This window comes from Poromitra crassiceps (genome assembly GCF_964638095.1).
Source record: "Poromitra crassiceps genome assembly, chromosome: 10".
In the NCBI taxonomy this organism is placed as follows: domain Eukaryota; kingdom Metazoa; phylum Chordata; class Actinopteri; order Beryciformes; family Melamphaidae; genus Poromitra; species Poromitra crassiceps.
The window spans coordinates 14,985,599-15,007,794 of NC_139631.1; the positions used below are offsets into that span (position 1 = coordinate 14,985,599).

Here is a 22,196-nt window from a genome sequence, read left to right on the forward strand (position 1 = left end):
GAACTAAGATATTGACATTCTTTGTAATTTTTTTTTATGGTTATTTGCACAGATATGAACATTTCTGGTGGGCTGAATCGCGTGTGGCTCCTTTGACTTCAGTGCTGTTTGATGCCCGCCCAGTGGTGCATCGGGCATTTGACGTCATGCACGTAGCAGCCAAATGTCAATGTGGATTATTGCCATGTAGGACTATCCAGAGAATACTGTAACCTCACTCTTTTCTCTATTTTGCTTTGCTAGTCTGCTATTACAGATATATTACATACTGTTAGTGGCTACTGCGCCACAGATACAAATGTATTTGGCCCTAGAGAGTACAACCACTACACAGTGTAATACAATACGTTTGAGAGATGTGGAGAACTGTCTCATTTAGTATAACTCTGCTCTCCTGCTGTTTGAAACTCCTGGGAGCGGGAAGCGCCGCCACTCGAAACCATCAATCAACTAAACGACAGTACTATGCCTATTCCTTCAGTTATCACAATTAAACAATTAAATGCTGTTTGATTGCTGGCCACCAAAGCAGGGATGAGCTGGAAGCAATTAATTTGGAATTTAGAATGTTTGGAGGCGTTTCCTCGCATTTGCAGATAATGGCTTAGTGTATTGTACGTGTTAAACAGCAGCATTGGTCCTTGTCCTTGCTCTGTTTCAGCGGTTTACAGTAAATGACTCTGTTCCCTTTATCTACCCTCAAGCGTATGTGCGAATAAATGAGTGTAAGGTGTGCAGGGAGGGGAAAACCCCCAGTAAGACTTTGGGTAAGGCAGCTGAAAAGCAGCAGTAAGCAGATGCCTGCCTGGTATATGGAAGTTTACTGAACTGTAACACTGATCTAAAGGTGTTGCAACAGGATGGGGGCTTGTTGAACCAGAGGTTGCCCAAACTCCTGTCTGCTGATCCTGATAAGACATGGTAAGATCAGCAGAGTGTTGCCTCTGGAAAGACCTTGCACTCTTGTTTGACCATTTGAGACATGGATTGATGTGTGTGTGTGTGTGTGTGTGTGTGTGTGTGTGTGTGTGTGTGTGTGTGTGTGTGTGTGCGCGCGCGCGCGCCGTGTGTGTGTGTGCACTCGTGTCTGTCTGTGCATTCACTTGTTCTTTCTCATCAATTGATGAGAGGGCATTGAGCTATAAGCCCCCAATGCCGAGGCTGATAATTGAGGGCTCTGACTGACTGTCTCCTCATCAGCACATTATTTATTTGCTGTGGTACCATAGTCTGCTCAACACAAGGACATCAGTATATTTTGATTTTTCCCATGGTGCAGCCAAGGGCATCACAAGGCAAATTCAAGTCAGTCAGGGATGCTTAGTGAGATTATGCGCTTCATCAGATGTCCTCTAGAGAGACCGTCTTTGAGTGTGAGATCATCTCACACTCAAAGACGGTCTCTAGAGGCCATCTGACGTCCAGAGGCACAAAATCAATTTGGTCAGTGTAGGTGATATAAATGGATCTAAATCACACATCATGTGACGTCATGCTTGTCATTTGGAGATGTGCAGAACAGCAACATTGTGCTCAATCCACAAAAGTGAAACTCAACATTACACAATTTGCCTGATTTGTAAATACACAAACGTGCCATGCTTTTCCAGTTCATGGAACCAGAAGCAAGGTCTCCAAGGTGTTTTTCTTATGGGGGATTTGGATTTTTCTCGTGCACATGGTTCTCAGGAAATAGAGAGAATCATGAAGAGTTCACACGTGTGCATTCATGCTGAGCTTACCCACTTGAAGCTACACAGAGAACATGAGCCAGATGCCAATAGTGTCTCCTTTCCTAATGTACTTCACATGGATCTAGTGTTTTTTATTTGGATTGCCTTTTACTGTAACTGGGCAGAAATGATGACGATAGCTTTATGTCCCGCATGTTATCACAGAGAAGATTCACAATGTCGAGTGGTTTGAGAGGTTCATTGAGCTGAGCACTCCACAGAGGAGTGTTTCCTTTTATGTTGACACGCGTGATCTCTGCCTTCGTTCACCTTGTGTGCACATACACGTGTGCACACACACCCACGCCTACATATGTGTTTGGTAATGAGGACCCTTGTGACAGAGTCAGACTGCTCATGGGATCTTAAGCTGCGTTCACACCGACCTATTCAAGTTTTTCGCTGGCATCAAGTTTACATACAAAGTCAATGCAAACGAGCGATTGAGCGTATATTCGCCCGGGAGAAACATCGCTGGGCGTCAGAGCGACAGAGAGAGAGAGCGATGGGGAGAAAATACGCTCGTCGCCTGAGATGAAATATCCCAACTCGAGCGAAATTACACTGGGATCAGTCGCTCGATGTCCAACGCTGATTGGCTGCCGTGTTGAGAGTGAGTCAAGGATCCCACTGGCTTGGAACAAACCGCTGGTTTATTGTGTGGCAACAAACCGTATTGACAGCTGATTGACAGGCTGACAGCTAACATGAAGTGAAGTCTGTACTACCGGTATAGAACTCACGTTAGGAGCACGCTGATAGGCTTAGCTTGTAAACATCTACGGTGGCTCGTAGTGGACAAACATCATGACATTGCGTAACGTTATAGCCCCCAGATGTCTGTCAATTCGTGTGCCTGTTGACGAGCGATTTAATCACAGCGACAGAGCGATTCCAATGGGTTGAATCAAGCGACAGAGCGAAAAATAAATATCTCGGTGTGAACACAGCTTTAGGTCGCTTTCACATAATAAGCTGGTGGACTCAGTGCGATTCGGGGGGGTGAAGTTGCAACATTGTTGCAATTTTCATTTGGTCCGGTTCGCCTTCACACAGCAATTTGTCAAGCGCACCAAACTTTCTGAACAATGAGAGAGATTCCAGGCGGGATTCCAGGCGGGCGGGCAGCACCCATGCATCAGGTTGTCCGCTCGTTCCACACAGAATCAGCTGGCTGCCTGGTACTCGGCGGATCCCACTCACGTAGCACGACAACACGCTGAATCCCACTCGTTTTGTGGGTGGAACACGCCAGAAGTTCTTTTTGAATGAAACGTTAATAAAGTGACCGCGAGCATCCTAATTCCAGTGTGTGGACCTTATTATGCCTCCGCCGGCGATAGCCAGGCCGGAGGCATTATGGATCCGGGTTGTCCGTCCGTACGTACGTCCGTACGATGTTTGTTAACGCGATATCTGAGGAACGCCTTGACGGAATTTCATCAAATTTGCCTCAAACATCGACTTAGACTCAAGGATGATCTGATTAGATTTTGGTGGTCAAAGGTCAAGGTTGCTGTGACCGCTCAAACGCCATTTTCAAGCTTGTTAACGCGATACCTCAGGAATGCCTTGACGGAATGTAATCAAACTTGTCTCAAACATCGACTTGGACTCAAGGATGAACTGATTCGATTTTGGTGGTCAAAGGTCAAGGTCACTGTGACCTCTCAAACGCCATTTTCCAGCTTGTTAACGCGATATCTCACGAATGCCTTGACGGAATTTCATAAAATTTGCCTCAAACATCAACTTGGACTCAAGGATGAACTGATTAGATTTTGGTGGTCAAAGGCCAAGGTCACTGTGACCTCTCGAACGCCATTTTCAAGCTTGTTAGCACAACATCTCAGAAATGCCTTGACGGAGTTTCATCAAATTTGCCTCAAACATCGACTTGGACTCAACGATGAACTGATTCGATTTTCGTGGTCAAAGGTCAAGGTCACTGTGACCTCACGAATGCCATTCCCAAGTTTGTTAAAGCGATATCTCAAGAACGGCTTGATGGAATTTCTACCAATTTGGCTCAAACGTCGACTTGGGCGCAAGGATGAATGGATTACATTTTGGTGATCAAAGGTCAAGGTCACTGTGACCTCTCCAACGCCATTTTCAAGCATGTTAACGCCATATCTCAGGAATGCCTTGACGGAATTTCATCAAATTTGCCTCAAACATTAACTTGGCCTCAAGAATGAACTGATTACATTTTGGTGGTCAAACTTCAACGTCACTGTGACCTCACGAATGCCATTCCCAAGTTGGTTAACGCAATATCTCAAGAACGGCTTGATAGAATTTCTTCTGATTTGGCTCAAACATCGACTTGGACGCAAGGATGAACTGATTCCATTTTGGTTATCAAAGGTCAAGGTCACTGTGACCTCTCGAATGCCAATTTTCAAGCTTGTTAACACGATATCTCAGGAATGTCTTGATGGAATTTCTTCGAATTTGCCTCAAGCGTCCACTTGGACTCAAGGATGAACTGATTACATTTTGGTGGTCAAAGTTCAAGGTCACTGTGACCTCAAACACCCAATTTCCAAGCTCTGTAACGCAACATCACAGGAGGGAATTTCTTCCAATTTGCCTCAAATGGCGATTTGGACTCAAGAATGAACTACGGTAATGGCGGAGGCATAAGTCCGCGTTGCGGTCGTTCTAGTTTTATTTTTATAGTTCTGTTGAGGCCAACGAGTCTTCTTTACTCTTGGTGGATTCACATTGTCCGGCACCTGCATACGTAGATGTGCGCACTCTACTTTTCTCTGCATTATAATTTGTGCTGCCTCATTTGGTGAGGAAATTACTGCAATCAAGAATCCTTCCTCCAAGTCAAGAGACAATGAAGTACTGAAAACTCAGAACTAGAATTGCTGTTTCATGGTATCATCTTGTTCCCTCTCTTTAATGTTGCTTATGTATCTCTGTCCATCAAATATAATGACACTGAAGAGGTTACTTTGCCTTTTCCCTTAGAGTTCTGCTTCTCTCTCTCTCTCTCTCTCTCTCTCTCTCTCTCTCTCTCTCTCTCCCTCACTCTCTCCCTCATTCATAATTGGCCTTGGTGTCTGAGGTCAGTCCTAACAGGCTGTCATTAATGGCAAAGTCCCCAGTGGTAGGAGTGGCAGCGTTGGAGCTTGGCTGTGCTTTGTACCATATGTTGTTATGTGGGCTGTGAAAAGATCCTTATATGAAAGCAATGGTGATGTTTTTTTCAGATGCCCAGGCTTTGATCTAAGAGAAGACTGAAATGCAATCTGAGTGAGTGTATTAGAGGCTGCCACTAGTGTAGCTGTAGGCTATTCACAGGTGTATATACTCCTCATTCTCTGTGACCTATGGTTATGTGTGTTGGTTGTCCTTGAGCATAAAAGAACATAGTAAACAAGGCTAGGTCGAAACCTAGCTATGGCCAGCTGGGAAGCAACCACCCCGGCTTGCGCTGCGGGGGACGGGAGTTACGCTACGGGCCGGGGAGAACTGTAATTTATTTTATCATTGCATGTCTACCATTTAATAAGACTACTATCAATAAATAAATGGAAGAAAAAAAGATTGATTTTTTGATGGCACAGGGGTTTTCTGGTCTAAACACATTTTTGTTCTTTCAGTAAAACAGGTTGAAAACTTTTACGCTTAATATTGTTGGGCGTGCGACGCCTGAAATGTTTCTGCATGTGGCCCACAAGGTTCTGGACTTTGTTTTGCGTCTCAAGACACTGTTTCTCATAAATAACAAGGGCACATTCGGCCCCAGACCACGTGCGGCGTGTGGCAACCGTGGGGGCAGGCATCCCTGGGTTGTGGCTCGATGGGGTACAGCCACGGATGGAGTGATGCAAAGTGGTGGCAAATGTTATTCCATGTAATTTGTGTTACTTCTTTCTTGTGTAGTGTCATGACGAAAGCAAAGATACAACAGGGTGAGATAAAGGCAAGGATACATCGGCCCAATATGAAAGTAGCCTATTAGTCCTGTGTGTGTGTGTGTGTGTGTGTGTGTGTGTGTGTGTGTGTGTGTGTGTGTGTGTGTGTGAGTGAGTATCCCCTTACAATGATGATCACAGGTAGCCTACCCAATACATTAGATGCAGGGCGGATGATGTTGCCCACATTCAGATGTATAGTAAACTTTGGAGTAAGGGTAACCCAGGTTCATTCTTTTGTTGAGACACATTTACAGATGTCAGTCAAAGGCCACACCGATTTACCGACGGCTCCTGAACGCGTCATGTGCACTGAGTTGACTAGAAGAGAGAGACCGCAGCCGCGATAGTATCTGTCTGCTCTCAACTCCGTTAATCTCGCTTTAATCTTCATCACAGCGGCTCATTACCCGTTGTACACAACGTGCACTAGCTCTGCACAAGCACTCAAGGGTCTCTCCTCCTTTTACCTACTCTTTCACTAATCTCACCGCTGTTTTCATGCTTTTCAGATCGGCTAGTTAGCTACTTAGCTTAGCTCTCTCCCTCTCGGTAAGATGTGTTGTTCGTTACGCATAGCATTCATGTATATTTGCTGGAGGGGGAGAAGTCTCCCGCTAGTGTTGATGTCCAGTGTGATGGCAGAGACACTGGGAAATGTGTTTATTTGTTGCGGCGGGTGGATGGTGCGCAAAAATACCTAACCAAAACTTCAAAAAATAAATGAATGTCTTCTTTTAATGTCGATACAAAGGATCACTGGGTCGGAATGTTGAAACACGCATTTCAGAACTCGATATTTGCAAAGATTGCTGTCCCTCTTGCACAAGGAGGGAACCAGTGGCCGCAGCTAAACAAGACAAAACATACCACAGTAACGTCCGCTAATTCATCAAGAAAGGAATTGCACACAGCCAGAGCATCCCAAGTCCTTTGTATGGACATTCAACTCAGAAGTTGACGTTTGTTTGTAATGTGTGGCTCATTTCTGGCTGATAAATAGTGGTTTTGTTTCAGCCCTGGTGTTTAGCAGTAGGTGCTGTGCTGCTGCAGTCCGTGTGTGTGTATGTAGGCGCGCCCATTGTAATGACGCTGCGTCCTAAAGGTGTGCAAGGAGTCGTGTATGAGTCATTTGGACAGAGGGGATTATAGTGGCCAGCTACTCGCGTCGCTAGCTGGCCAAAAAATTACATTTGTGTGTTTGTGTCAAGGCTGATGTGGTGTCTAGTCTACTGGATGTGCTGATGAGCTAGGATCATGATTCCAAACCAGGGGTACGAGTACAGTACCTCTAGGGGTACTTGAGCAGCTTGCAGGGAGTACTTGGAAAGATTGGGGATTCAAATTTATTTACAAAATGGTTTATTTTTATTTTTATCCCGTCATTATATAAGCCCATTGCTAAAATGGTACATGCACGAGGCAACTAGTTCCCCTGTGCGCCGACTGAAATGGTCGGCACCAATGGCAGAACTTATCCCCGAAGCCAGCTTCCACTGAGTCAGACTATGCTAGTATCCCCTCACTCATGTGCGTTCTTTGCTGCACAAAGAAAACACTGTGGATGTACAAGTAGCCTAAATCCATACTAAATATATTTTTCACTGAACTGCCAGTGTTTGGGCTTGACCTGCCTAGTTTTGCCTTTGGTCACGAGGCTCCCCTAAACCTGAATCCGGAGCGACAGCAACTGACGGTTGAACATTTATCCATGTTTGCTAGCTAATTGGTTTGCATGCAGTTTTTACATGCGTGAATGTGACCTCTGTTGTGTTATAGTTGACAACTGCCGAAGGGAAATCCCTTTCTGCTCCGTGCTTGTCCGCTCTCAAATGCCTCCGCCGCTGTGAAACAACAACAACAACGCTAGCTAGCATTGCTACACACTGAAAATGTTGTGACGAAGATTTGTATTGTGCAATAAAGCACGCCTGCTTGGTACTTTCGGCGGATGTTTGTAAAGATCATGGAGCATTTGTTTCCGCTATACCAGAGTGAGAGTAAGAGGAGCCAGACTCTCTCCGGTGCAGGTACAGCACAAAATGGAGATATTCTGGCAAGCGAGACTACTATAGACCTTCGCTAACCCTGGACGGCACCATATTGTTGACATACCGTCCTGCGCGCACACAGCGCTGCAGCTGACAACTAGTAACAGCCTTATTGTCGTTTCTGTTCCATTACAAAATAGCGATGGTAATGACACCAATAAAAACCCCACAGTTGTTATTTGTATGCTGCCGACGGCAGCCGTTAATGCCTGTAATAAATAAACAAAAGAACGAGGTGAACAGACTTTGCTGTGAGGAGCTGTCAGAAAGTTTCACCTGTCTCAACTAACTATCCACACACCTCTCCTGTGCTACTGACGTATCCCCAGTCTCGCTCCCTTCACGTCTGAGGACGGTAGAGATAGAGACAAACCACGGGGACTTTATTGCTGTCATTACTACAGCCACGTGTAACGCAGGTCAACATCCGAACACAATTGGAACAATACAGGTAACGCTAACAGGGGCTAGCTTCCTATAAACGCTGCTCCACATAGGCTGTCACTTGAGAGCTGCTGCGTTATGTCGACAATATGGCGGCGGTGGGTGTGCCAGTACGTGAGTGACGTCAATCGAATAAGGTCTATTAGCATGACAAAACAGCTGAAGGGGTACATAAGACACAAGAGATTGGGAACCACTGAGCTTGTGTGTGTGTGTGTATGAATATTTGGCCAAAGGTATGTGTGTTTTGTGTCGATGTACAGTACTACTGTATGTGTGTGTCCTTTGACTTTGGCAGTGTATGTGAGGACACCAGCAGGTATCTGGTATCTGCAGGAGTTTGAGGAGGAAAAGCCTGAAGTGCTGGATTAGTATCAGACCAGAATAATGTACACATTGTGTGTGTGTGTGTGTGTGTGTGTGTGTGTGTGTGTGTGTGTGTGTGTGTGTGTGTGTTGTGTTGTGTTGTGTTTTTGCTTCCCCTCATTCGTACACTTCATCTCACATAATCACACAGTCTCTTTAAAGTCGAGCTGAACCCCAATTTTTTTTTTTTTTCATTTTAGTTCAAATACCTGGGTATTCAGTGCATCTATTTATTCATGTATGCAAAGAAAATCACAAAAATCTAATTTCTTTAGTTTTTCACACTTTCACATCAAAAGTTAATTTTTCAAGATTTCATTTCATAACAGTAATCTACAGTTTGCTGACGTCACATAGTACTATCAAATTTCTACCCCATTTCAACCAATCATGGCACGACCGATCACGACATCAATCAATCCTTATTTCAGGAGAATTTTCTCCTCCAAATGAAGGAGAAAATGACGCCTAGTGTCTGTAATCTTGCAGAATTTCTAGCCGATAAAGTAACTAATAACTTGGCCAATTGTGTGTAACATCCAAAATAAAGCAAACCGTAATGTCTAAGAATGCAAAGAAATGTAATTGGCCCGTTGAAATCGCATTCCAGAATAACGTTAGTTAACGTTGTTAAGGCCGAATTCAGACCCCGGCCCCTCGGAGATTCCAGGCCGACAGGCTGCACTCTCCACTCTGCTCCACACAAAGGCAGCTGGCTGCCTGCGGCTCTAACTCGCGTAGCGCCACAACACACTGAATCCCACTCGATTTGGGCGCGGAACACGCCAGGATTGGCCAAACACACACACACCCGTGCGCACGCGCGCCAATAGAGCAGGTGAGGCCATGCAGCAGCTGAGCTGCGTATGCGAGCTGCAGAGCGGGCGATAGCGAGCCCGTGCAGCGGGCGAGCATAGGAATCGAGCCTAGTCATTATAAACTCTCATTTCTCACCCATACATCTTTCCTGCTCCCCCAAACCTCTTTAATCTGCCCACCATGCAACTATCAAAGCCTTCTTCTTCCCTGCTTCTCTTTCACATGTCATATTCTCTCTCTTCTTTTCATTCTGACTCTCTCTTTGTCCTCTATTCACTCTCTCCAGGCAGAAAGGCCATTGCTGCTTTATCAGCGAGCTACAGTGTGGGACATGTCACTCTCCCTCTTTCCTTTCTTCTCATCATCACTCCATTTCTCTTCTTCCAAAGCCTTCATTGCCCTCATCTGTCCCCTTCACACATTTTGCCTGGACAGGAATGTTTTCTATTCCATCAGGTCTCCATGCAGATTGCTCTCCTTTTGTCCTCTCCCTTCATACCTCCCTCAGAGTCGTATTATTTTCCCTTTGCCTTGTTCCCACTGTTTAACCAGCAGGTTGTTGGATCAGAGAGAAACTCCCCCACAGGACAAAGCTCTCCACTCTTCTTCCTGTTGCTCTCTTGCCCTCTTCTCTGCTCCTCTACCTCTCCAGCAGGACCTTTCTTTATCTCTCTTGCTCATTGCAGAACTTCCGCACACCCCGATTACTCGCCCATTTCATCTTCCATCAGATTCCAAACTGTTTCCGCTAGGGTTTTCTCTTCAGGCTATCTATCGCTTGCCTCAAATGACCTGAGTTGACCTTGACTCTCTTACAGCCAATTGCCATTTAGCACCCGGGGAAATGAGAGATATGAAATGTACACACACACACACACACACAATGACAGTGTGTGACCAAAATCCAATACATTATTGGCGTTGGCATATCAAAAGAGTTTCATCAGAATCTCCACATCAGAGGCAACAGACATTGCAATTCAATGCAGTAGTACATGTAAGCTATTTCCAGTCACATGCATTCACACTCAGAGGTCGAGAGTCAACTAAGAACAGGTTAATTGCACATCATTCTATCCATTTCTATGCACATCTGCAATTGAAACCCAGTGAAAGCATTTTGCAGCTTAAAAAAAAGAAAATTTAAATTAATCCAATCCATCCATAGTGAACGTAACCTAATTGGTTTGTTACAGAGAGCCATCTGGAACTCGTCCTTGGAAAACTTGGAACGGGCAGGCGTGTTCAAAAAATACCTGGCAGGTGATTGGATGAACCATATGTCTATCACCGTCTATCACAGGCTTGCGTCTCGCTGTCGTCACACCTAAATCCCGCCCGTAGCTGCCTCTGGACGCTGATTGGTCCAGCCTACTGCTTGGAGCGCAATGGACCAATAACTTGGAGCGCAATCGTGATCTCGTGAATCCAGCTGCCTCACAAGGTTATAGCTAAGCTAACACTTCCAAGTGCCTGAGGGCTTCTGGTTTTTGCTAGCTGCTGTCCCAGAGCCCAGCAGTTCTATGCATGATGTTCAATAATCTTCATCTCAGTGAAATCTGTTGCACGTTGGGTCCACAACCCGTGCCATTGCATTCAAGTGCGCCTGTTGAATCTTCCATTCAGGCTAGGAAATTCCAGTGTTTGGTGAGGAGAGCTCACTACACCATAGCTAATGCTATGTTGCTTACAGTATGTTTAGTCTCAATATGAGATTTAGTGTTTAGTGTTATAATACTGAGAGGTAAAACATATATTGTGTATAAACTGTATCATATAGGCCTACTGACCAAGTGAGATCTAGTAGTGCACAGTTTTAGTTTTTTGGGGGCTTTTCAGGTCCAATAGTAGTACTGTATGAGTGTGATATTTTATTTTAATTTTTTATGTCTTCATTGCTTCCCATTCTTCGACAATATTTTCTCTACAATATAATGTTGCCCTAAGGACACAAAAGTTAATGAACAAAGGCTGGGAACACACCACTATTTAAAAAGGTAAAACTAGTAGAATTTTGAAACCCAAATAAATAATTCAATTGTTTACAAGAGAACAAAGTTCTTAATAGATCTAGCCTCTTAATTTTGCTCTCAAAGTCCACCAGTGTGATGCATTTAACTTTAAAATATACTTTTTTTGCGTGCGTGCCCATCCGCATGTCCTCAAGTGCCCACCGCCCGGGTGGGGTCGTCAAAAGGGCCTTTCTGTGTGGAGTTTGCATGTTCTCCCCGTGCCCCCTGGGATTTCCTTCATATAGGAACCCCTCACCAAAAACATGCAATATCCTGGTCGCTGAAGTGGTGCCTCCTCTGGTCGTTCGGGGCGCCTTCGGGCGAGGACAGCTGCTGTCAGCTGTCACTTTGCTCTAAATCCTGCCTTGTTTGGAGGTTTTTTTTGGCCCCTTGTCTATTTGTGTTGTCTGGATTCAGAGCGAAGCGGGACATCTGATCTCCTGTTTGCTATCTTTGCGAAGTGAAAGAACTTCCACTTTCTGTGTGTGCCGTTGCGTACGTGCGTTATGTGTGAGAGAGATGGATATTGGCCTACAGTAAGCCGGTGGCCTGTAATGAATGTCCAATCAATGTGGAGAGCATCAAAACGAAAGCACTACTTTAATCTGGCCTTGACGCCTCGGGCATGCATAACAAGTGCAGCCTTAATCAGAGGTGGTAAGTATTCATGTACAATTATATGATTTTGTTGTTGTTGCTGTTGCGGATTTGTACTTTTTAAGTATTTTCTAGTGCTATACTTTTACTCTTACTTGAGTAATTTTAATAATGTTCTACTTGAGTACTTTTAAATGTACACTGAGTAAATGAGTCAATTTAGATTTTTGTTTTGCACACCGCACTATGAAAACAGCACGGTAGCATTGGGACTGCTCGCTAACAGCTCCAGAATCACTTCTGCTTCTAGGGCGCCCAAACTGATGGCTTGTTAGTGCAGTGGCCAATTAAATTAAATCACATTCAATTCACATCAAGACTGGCCAATTGAATTGGACAGGTGTAGATGATCAAATTTTACTGATCCTCAATCACCACATTAGTTCATACATCTCAGTCTCATTTAACACTGCTGATGATAGCCATAGCAAGATGGATGCATCTGATTGTGATATTGCTGCTGCTCGCAGCTCTACAGTAGCTCGTCTGGCAAAGGAGAGAATCACCAAACTGAGCATCCCTGGCCACATCTGTTTGAACTGTTCAGTATGAAAGACAGAGACCGCTTAGGTAACACATAACATGTGCTAAATGTGTGAAATGTAGTAGAGTACATAATTAAAATATAAAACATGTTTAAAGTAATGCACTTTTAAATGGTCTACTTTTTTACTCTTACTTGAATAATTTCCTGGACTAGTACTTTTACTTGTCCTTGAGTTCATTTTCATTACAGTAACAATACTTGTACTAGAGTTGGATTTGTCAATACTCTTTCCACCTCTGGCCTTACTGCATATATTGATATACACATTATCATGTGATGCCATCTGGCGACTTCTAGTGACTTTCTGAGCAGCCAGTAGCTACTTTCCTTAGAAAAGAGTTGGCACCTGTTTCAGCACCAGGCACTATCCAAGTTCTTATCACCCGAGCTAACACCAGGAACTGCCTGCCTGACTTGTCCTTCAATGTCCCATACTACGAGCATACTGTCCCACTGAATAAAGCAGCCTATTGTGGTGAGACAATGAGTGAGAGGAAGAGGAGTGTGCAGAGGGACGGAGGGAAATAAGAAAGAAGCAGGGAGGAAGCATTGGAGAGGGCCAAAGGAGACAAAAAGAGACTCATAATACTGTAGGCCCCATGGTAGTCATTCTGTAAATTGACTTTGAGTACAATTCTGGCACCGATGGTAATCCCACATTTAATAATGTCACAGTAGAAATGCTTATCTGGTTTTCAATTTCTTTCTTTTTTGTTAGATTTTTTTTGGCATTTCATACTTCTTTTTTTTACAGAGATGGTGAGAGATAGACAGGAAGGTACAGTATGGTCGCTGCAGGAGGAACTGAGCCTTATGATACGCGCTCTACTCCCCTGCTTTTCAATTTCACATTGTCTGCCTTTGTGTGTGCCTGTCATTCAGAGAGCTTAGGACAGTAAACATCACAGATTTATACTGTAGGCACTTGTACATATGGTTGAGTCGCGTGTCATTTACAGTAATGACATGGGGCTCTTTGCTGTGTTTGCCTTGGAAAAGGGCAGCAGTAGTCGAGTAATTACAGTGGAGATGAGCACTTGAGCCCTGTCATTTCCTCTCTGTCTCTCTCCATCTCACTTTGCCTTCCTCATGTTGCCCACTCCTCTCTCTTTCCTCCTCCTCTCTGCTTCCTGATGTTGCCCACTCCTCTCCCTTTCCTCCTCTCTGCTTCCTCATGTTGCCCACTCCTCTCCCTTTCCTCCTCTCTGCTTCCTCATGTTGCCCACTCCTCTCTCTTTCCTCCTCCTCTCTGCTTCCTCATGTTGCCCACTCCTCTCCCTTTCCTCCTCTCTGCTTCCTCATGTTGCCCACTCCTCTCTCTTTCCTCCTCCTCTCTGCTTCCTCATGTTGCCCACTCCTCTCTCTTTCCTCCTCCTCTCTGCTTCCTGATGTTGCCCACTCCTCTCCCTTTCCTCCTCTCTGCTTCCTCATGTTGTCCACTCCTCTCTCTTTCCTCCTCCTCTCTGCTTCCTCATGTTGCCCACTCCTCTCTCTTTCCTCCTCCTCTCTGCTTCCTCATGTTGCCCACTCCTCTCTCTTTCCTCCTCCTCTCTGCTTCCTCATGTTGCCCACTCCTCTCTCTTTCCTCCTCCTATCTGCTTCCCCATGTTGCCCACTCCTCTCTCTTTCCTCCTCTCTGCTTCCTCATGTTGTCCACTCCTCTCTCTTTCCTCCTCCTCTCTGCTTCCTCATGTTGCCCACTCCTCTCTCTTTCCTCCTCCTCTCTGCTTCCTCATGTTGCCCACTCCTCTCTCTTTCCTCCTCTCTGCTTCCTCATGTTGCCCACTCCTCTCCCTTTCCTCCTCCTCTCTGCTTCCTCATGTTACCCACTCCTCTCTCTTTCCTCCTCTCTGCTTCCTCATGTTACCCACTCCTCTCTCTTTCCTTCTCCTCTCTGCTTCCTCATGTTGCCCACTCCTCTCTCTTTCCTCCTCTCTGCTTCCTCATGTTGCCCACTCCTCTCCCTTTCCTCCTCTCTGCTTCCTCATGTTGCCCACTCCTCTCTCTTTCCTCCTCTCTGCTTCCTCATGTTGCCCACTCCTCTCTCTTTCCTCCTCTCTGCTTCCTCATGTTGCCCACTCCTCTCCCTTTCCTCCTCCTCTCTGCTTCCTCATGTTACCCACTCCTCTCTCTTTCCTCCTCTCTGCTTCCTCATGTTGCCCACTCCTCTCTCTTTCCTTCTCCTCTCTGCTTCCTCATGTTGCCCACTCCTCTCTCTTTCCTCCTCTCTGCTTCCTCATGTTGCCCACTCCTCTCCCTTTCCTCCTCCTCTCTGCTTCCTCATGTTGCCCACTCCTCTCTCTTTCCTCCTCTCTGCTTCCTCATGTTGCCCACTCCTCTCCCTTTCCTCCTCCTCTCTGCTTCCTCATGTTGCCCACTCCTCTCTCTTTCCTCCTCCTCTCTGCTTCCTCATGTTACCCACTCCTCTCTCTTTCCTCCTCCTCTCTGCTTCCTCATGTTGCCCACTCCTCTCTCTTTCCTCCTCTCTGCTTCCTCATGTTGCCCACTCCTCTCTCTTTCCTCCTCCTCTCTGCTTCCTCATGTTGCCCACTCCTCTCTCTTTCCTCCTCCTCTCTGCTTCCTCATGTTGCCCACTCCTCTCTCTTTCCTCCTCCTCTCTGCTTCCTCATGTTACCCACTCCTCTCTCTTTGCTCCTCCTCTCTGCTTCCTCATGTTGCCCACTCCTCTCTCTTTCCTCCTCCTCTCTGCTTCCTCATGTTACCCACTCCTCTCTCTTTCCTCCTCTCTGCTTCCTCATGTTACCCACTCCTCTCTCTTTCCTCCTCTCTGCTTCCTCATGTTACCCACTCCTCTCTCTTTCCTCCTCTCTGCTTCCTCATGTTGCCCACTCCTCTCTTCACTTTGCCTTCCTCATGTTACCCACTCCTCTCTCTTTCCTCCTCCTCTCTGCTTCCTCATGTTGCCCACTCCTCTCTCTTTCCTCCTCCTCTCTGCTTCCTCATGTTGCCCACTCCTCTCTCTTTCCTCCTCCTCTCTGCTTCCTCATGTTGCCCACTCCTCTCTTTCCTCCTCCTCTCTGCTTCCTCATGTTGCCCACTCCTCTCTTCACTTTGCCCACTCCTCTCTCTTCCTTCTCCACTCTGCTCTGAACAATGAGCTACATTCTAACAATGTCAGCTACATTGCCCACTTTCCCTATATCCCAGTCACACACTGGTGTTTCCTGCTTTCAATTGCCATAGTTTTCTGTTCTCTTCTTTTCATTAATCTTCACATACTTTTCCGCTTTCTCCTCTGCTAGCGGTCATATCCTCGTGTCTTGCCTCCTCCTGTCTCCTTTTTCGTCTCTCCCCTCTCTGTTTTCCTCTCCTCATATCATCTTTCCCCTAGAGATGACAGTGGTTCATGTTGATTGTCGTTATTCAACACTGCGGGTGTCCTCAGCATATTGTTCCTTATCTCAGCCCTCTGTCATCCTCTTTCAAAAGCATTCTATGTCCAAGCTCATCTCTGCTCTGCTCACCACCTCTTCTTCATATACTAATGCTTTTTTTCCTCTGTCTCGCTATCTTTCCCTTCATCTGCTATGTCCTCATCTTGTATTCTCATTTTCAATTCACACTACTTTTCAGAAGTGCTCTTACTGAGATGTTCGTACACTCAGACATACACACGCTTCCTAACTTTTTTTAAATACTTCATTTCTCTGTCATGTTCGATATGTACGATGTGCTCAGTCCCCCTTAATTGGATAATTTTAATGCCTCTTATTATTGTTTGTGTGTCCGCCCATCCCATTCTTGTTAACGCGGTATCTCAAGAACGCCTTGAGGGAATTCATAGCGAAGTTATGCTTTCTACTAATAGGGATCATGACGGAAAACATGTTATTTGGGCCCAGGTTTCAAAACACTGAACTGTTCCTTTAATATAATTTGAAGATCATTGATTTTCAGTGGTTTTTAAACTCTTCCCCGCTGTCGTGCCTTCCCTCGCTTCACTCCACAGAAAATAAATGACAGTGCTTGCTCACAATAATGTGTCTGCTCTTGTTGAACATTTAACTTTTCCTTGCTGCCTTGCCTTCCACATAAGATGAATGGCAGTGTCTGAACATAGTGAAACATTTTCTCTATAGCGAGCCTGGTGTTAGATGTATGCTTCAAGTTTAGAAATGGTAATACAGTATGATTTAGTTGTTTTCTCCTTCCCTCTATGTATAGTAAGTACTATACACTAACAGTAACTGACTGAACCAGTGTCGGGGCATTGCAGGTAAACATGGTGGTTTGTCTCCTCTATCAACCACTTTTGCAGATATACTGTACATTGCCACTGGCAGGAATTGACAGGATTAAGAATGACTTCTTACCGGTAATTTACAGTAGCTGCCTGATTAAATAAAGATTACATTTTTAAAATTGATTAACTGTTATATTCTGTTCAGAGGTGCACTGTAATGGATGCCAGGCTGTGTGCATTCATTTGTTTCTGCATTTGTGTGTAACACTTTGCAACACACCCTGCTTAGGGGAATTACAGTATCCACTGTTTAATAGGCTGTGCAGGGCCCCAAGAGCACTGCATAAAGGAAATGCAATGTGTGCTTGTACACTGGACAGTACGCTAGAAGTCAAAATAGCATGGAGAATGGAGTAATTTACATGGTACTCAAAGACACTTGACAGTACTTTACAGCGATAAAGAGAATAAAATAATAAATATATAAACCATGGTACAAAAGCAATGATGATAAGTAAATGACCATATAATAATAATGAGAAGTGTGTGTGTGTGTGTGTGTGTGTGTGTGTGTGTGTGTGTGAGAGAGAGAGAGAGAGAGTGAGTAGAACTTTATCCTTTATGCCGTTTTACGTGTGGCTGAAACTTTCAGGAAGTGTAAAGAGCACCCGTGCCCTGACGGAGCCTGATTTTTTAATTAAGGTGATCGCCCTAATTACCTAATAATGTGATGTCATCAGTGATGTCATCCTTCCTGGCTGAGGTTATAAGTTCAGTGATGATGCCATCAGTGATGATGTCATCAGTGATGTCATCCTTGGTAAATGGAAATAAAATGGTAAAAAGTTTGCACACTGCAAGGGCTCCAATCAGGTTTTTTTATTGCAACACCGTGGGTAACGTTTCGGGCAGCACCCTGCCCTTCTTCAGACAGGGCAGTGCGTCTTTTAACCATTTTATTTGCATTCATCACTAAGTTCTGCACCTGCCCTACTAGGCTGGGATGTGCGTGTCTCCCTTCTATCCTTGGTAAATGGTAAATAGACTGAATTTATATAGCGCCTACAGTACATTCACCCTTCCTGGGTGAGGCTATAAGTTCAGTGATGATGTCATCAGTCTAAGGCTATCCTTCCTGTTGCCAATAGAGCAGGCGACACGCAGTGGGCGAGCTGTAGGGCAGGCGAGGCCACTGGCCGGGCGAGTCTAGGAATCGTTGCTAGTAAAAATAAATAACAAGAAAACGGTGTAGATGGTTTGTTGTTTCAGGAGAGGCAGTAGAGTGGAGTGTCTCTCTCCCACACAGCTGTCTTTGAGACACTGCCTTAGGTGCCCTTCTAACTGGATTTGCCCCACTGTTTTCTGTCTCCTCCTCCAGTTGGCCCTGGAGGACCCGGTGCACAGTGTCTCCCTCCAGCACTTTGTCTACGAGAAGCTGAAGGCCCAGCAGGCGCTGATGGGGGACCAGCGCTTTGGGGTCCTGATGGAGACCGTGGACACAGAGATCGTCAGGCAGCTTCAGGAGTTCCTCGTAGGCCTCTGAATCGCAGCGGTGGCCTGCCTGTCTCTGTAATCCATCACTACCTTACACACACATCTTGGCCTAAAGCGTACCTACCCCCTCCCCCACTTTTTGAAAACCTACTGGAAAGGCTAACCATCTCTGCCCCTCCAACGTATTGGGATTCCCAACCTTCCTAACCTCTACCCATGCTAAGCCTTATCTATAACCAGACTTAGCCTCCGCTAATACCCCCATCCCAACCCAGATCACCCCCCCATTCTCTTTTACCTGGGCACCTTTACCACCTTCTTATAGAGAGAGATGCTACCTTGGTGTTTTTAAAACAAAGAATCATCACGTCACTACACTAGAGCTTCCATTCCATTCCTCTTCTAGTTTCTTCTCTTTCTGTAGTTTTAACGTGGAATGGTTAGAATTTTGGAGGGACGGAATATAACTTGAGGGTGAGTAGAGGAGTAGAGCGATATAGCAAAAATCATCTGCAAGTGCCAGAGCAGGACAGGAGCCTCGGGACTATTTTCTATGGCGAAACCTATGGATTGTAGCAGAGATGCGGATAAACCCAACCTGAAGGACCTAAAGCAGTGTTTACAGAATTTATTCTTAAAAGAGAGAGAAAAAAAGAAGATATGTAATTTTGTATGTATGTATAGTATGGATGATATTCTGCATGACAATATTTTACTTTTTAGTTTGTTTTTACTTTGCTTATTTTCTTTTAAACAAAATGCATCGTTTTGTCATAGCCAGAGAGGTCAAGTTGAAGTAACTACTGAGAGAACTAGAAAACTTTTTTTTCTTTGTTCTTTTTTTGAGTTGAGTGGGAGGGGATTTGTCGAAATGGGTGATTTTTAATTGATGATTTGTAAGCGTCCTGAACCACATTTATACATATACATACTGCTGCTAATTCATGGTGTGTTGAAGCACTTTAATAACCAAAAACTGTTTATCATCTTTTCAACTTTTCCCCATGGTACATCTTCTCATCATTGTCGCATGATGGTGGGAGTCCTGGGAACAGTGATCTTAGATTGTTAGGCCCTCGGCCACACTGATCCATTGTGTCTGTCCGTCTCTGTTCATTTTCAATGAGACTTCAAGGACTGTCCGTTGTCTGGGCAGCGTTTATGACGCATCCGTCTCTGTCAGATTTACGTCCATTTTGACGGACAGAAAGAAATTTGTCGCGTCTGTTGAGCAAATGAGACTTTTCATGTTTTGTTAAATCACCGAACACGTTGGCGTTCCAAAAACAGCCCAATGGACAAAAATCCATCCGTCAAATAATTTTGTCAGTTTTCTGACAGATCAGTGTGGCCGCGGCTTTACCGTACATCATTTCTCAATGCTAACTTTTACAACATGTGGAGCAATTTCAAAATGCAGCATGAGATTGGTGACTTCACCCTATTTTTCATTTGAAAGGATTAGACTGTCCTGCTGCCCTGCCATTACTTCTGATTTGACTGGTTGTCAGTGACTTTCTTGTGCTATACTGTAGTTGAAGCGTTTGATTGATTTCTTTGATTTGGCAAGATAGCCAGTTTGACCTGTTCAGCACAGAACTGAAAATTGACTGAACCTAAACTTCTGGTTTGATCAAATAAAAAAACATAAATTATTGTAATGTGGAAAACTATTGAAAACAAGTTTGTGATTCTTTGTCCCAAACTAAAGCTTTAAAGACCAGGGCCAACCCCCTGAATTTATAGAATACACTTTCAGGATTTATGGATTAATTAATATTAATTTTAATTCCTTTCACTACGTTTGTCAACATCACAGCGGAGACACTCCTGACACTAGCTCCTTTGACACTGTGATAGTTGAGTAGCAGTCAGAATCCAGGCCTTATGCTTTTCAGCCTTACCTTACCTATCCTTAAAACTCAAAAGATCTTTATTACTATTATTTTTTATTTCGTATGTAGTTCAACAGTAGACGATTTGTGCACTGGTATTAATTACAGCAGTTATGACGTTTTGAACACAACACACAGTAAAGAGATGTTTTTTGGGTTAAAAATTTGGTTATGTTTTAATAGGAATTCTTGTTTTTTTCCAAAGCCTTCAATAAAATTCAGTAATCAGGCAAAATGTTGCTTTGTGTGCTTCCGTTTTTGGTTTTAAGATGTTTGTAACTGAAAACATGCTTTATGACCATTGAAGATCATTATTGAATCCTTAAAGGTCCAATTTCATGGATAACATGATTTCCCTTGCCTCCTTGAATATAAAGGACTTGGGCGTGCTACGAATATTAACATCATGGACAGAGATGAGAAGTAACTAAGTACAAATACTTTGTTACTGTAAGATTTTCAGGTATCTGTACTTATTTTTACTTTACTCCCTACATTTTAACAAATATCTGTACTTTCTACTCATTACATTTTCAAAACTGTCTAGTTACTTTCGTTTTAGTGCACGGCAGACAAAAACCCATGTAACGTCTGTGACGGTCTGTCTCGTCTCGCGCTCTCCCAGCTTTCATGCATTATGCACAGCTGCACACCTTTTTAGTGGAAAAACCATATCACACAAATTATTAATCAAAGTATAGCCTAATACATCTTAAAACATGTTTGGAGGGGATCTTCTAATTTTAATAGTCTTCGAATCCTACTACTTGGAGGTGTGTCTTTCTGTGTGTCTGTACGGAGTTGCCAGATGTGCCGTTGCGCTGATCACCTCCAAAATTGTTGGTCCAATGTGAGTTGACCCTCTTTTTTAATGGAAATGTATGTCACACATCACTGATGATGTCACAGACAGTGATGAAATCACTCAGTTCTAGATTGCTCAGCCTGGTGATGTCATAAATCACTGAGGATGTCACAGATAATGTCCCCCCAATTGTGATGTCATCAGTGATGTCACTCGAGCAATTGTAATGTCAGTGATGTCACTCAAGCGATAGTGATGTCATCAGTGAGTGATGTCATCAGTGATGTCACTTGAACAATTTGTCCCTTCTTAAAGCCTTCCGTTTGAGACACGGCATACAAACAGTCGGTTTGGTACAGCAACAGACCTGAATGGAATGGCTGTTCGAGCAGGGCGTGATGATCTGGCACTCCACGATGCCGCCTTTGAAGGAAACCTCGACAAACTGAGGACCCTGCTGCAAGAAGATTGCTTCAGAAGGTGTATAAATGATTGGTGTTCGTGTGTCTGTGGGCGGACCCCGCTGGTGCTCGCAGCCAGGGGGGGTCACGCTGCCTGTCTGGCCTACCTGATCACCCAGGGAGCCCATGTAGACCTAGCTGATGAGAGAGACTGCACGCCTCTCTGCGGCGCCGTGTCCTCCGGTCACCTGGACTGTGTCCGGATTCTCCTGGAAGCCGGGGCCAACCCGAATGGAAGTAGATACTGCCCAGACACCCCGGTCTACTGTGCTGCCTGTGCGGGAAGGCTGGAGATACTGCAGGAACTCTTCAGGTTCTGTGCTGTTACTGTTGACATGGACAGCGGTCACCCCCTCGAGAGGTCTCCTCTCTACATCAGCGGCGAGCGCAACCACCTGCACTGCTTCTGCCTGCTGCTCCAGGGCGCTGGCGTTCTGACCTGTGACGTGGCTTCTCGCCTGCTGCAGATGGTGCTGGGGGAAGGGTGTGACGTGGCCTTCGTCCAGTTGCTCCTGGACCACGGCGCCGACCCGGCTCTGGTGACCTGGGAGCAGGCACAGCTGGAGGAGAGGGCGGATCCCGAGGCGCTCAGGGTCTTTCTGGAGGCCAAGAGATGTCCTCGCAGTCTGGCGCATGTGTGTCGTATCCGGATCCGCCAAGCGCTGGGCACACATCACTTGAACCAAGTCCACTCCCTACCACTAACACAAGTGATGAAGGGCTTCGTGCTCCACCAAAAACGGATTTGAAGGACTGCCAGTTTATTTACTTTC

General features: G+C 45.0%; 1 protein-coding gene across 1 annotated transcript in view; it reads left to right on the forward strand.

Moving 5' to 3' along the window:
• Positions 1 to 20,353, forward strand: part of ipo11 (importin 11) — a 222,691-nt gene extending 202,338 nt beyond the window's left edge. Inside the window, exon 30 of the mRNA XM_083644271.1 lies at positions 18,147 to 20,353. Within this exon, the coding sequence (XP_083500397.1) occupies positions 18,147 to 18,311 (165 nt within the window). The 3' untranslated portion in view covers positions 18,312 to 20,353. The remainder of the gene's footprint in view (positions 1 to 18,146) is intronic.
• The last annotated feature ends 1,843 nt before the right edge of the window (positions 20,354 to 22,196 follow it).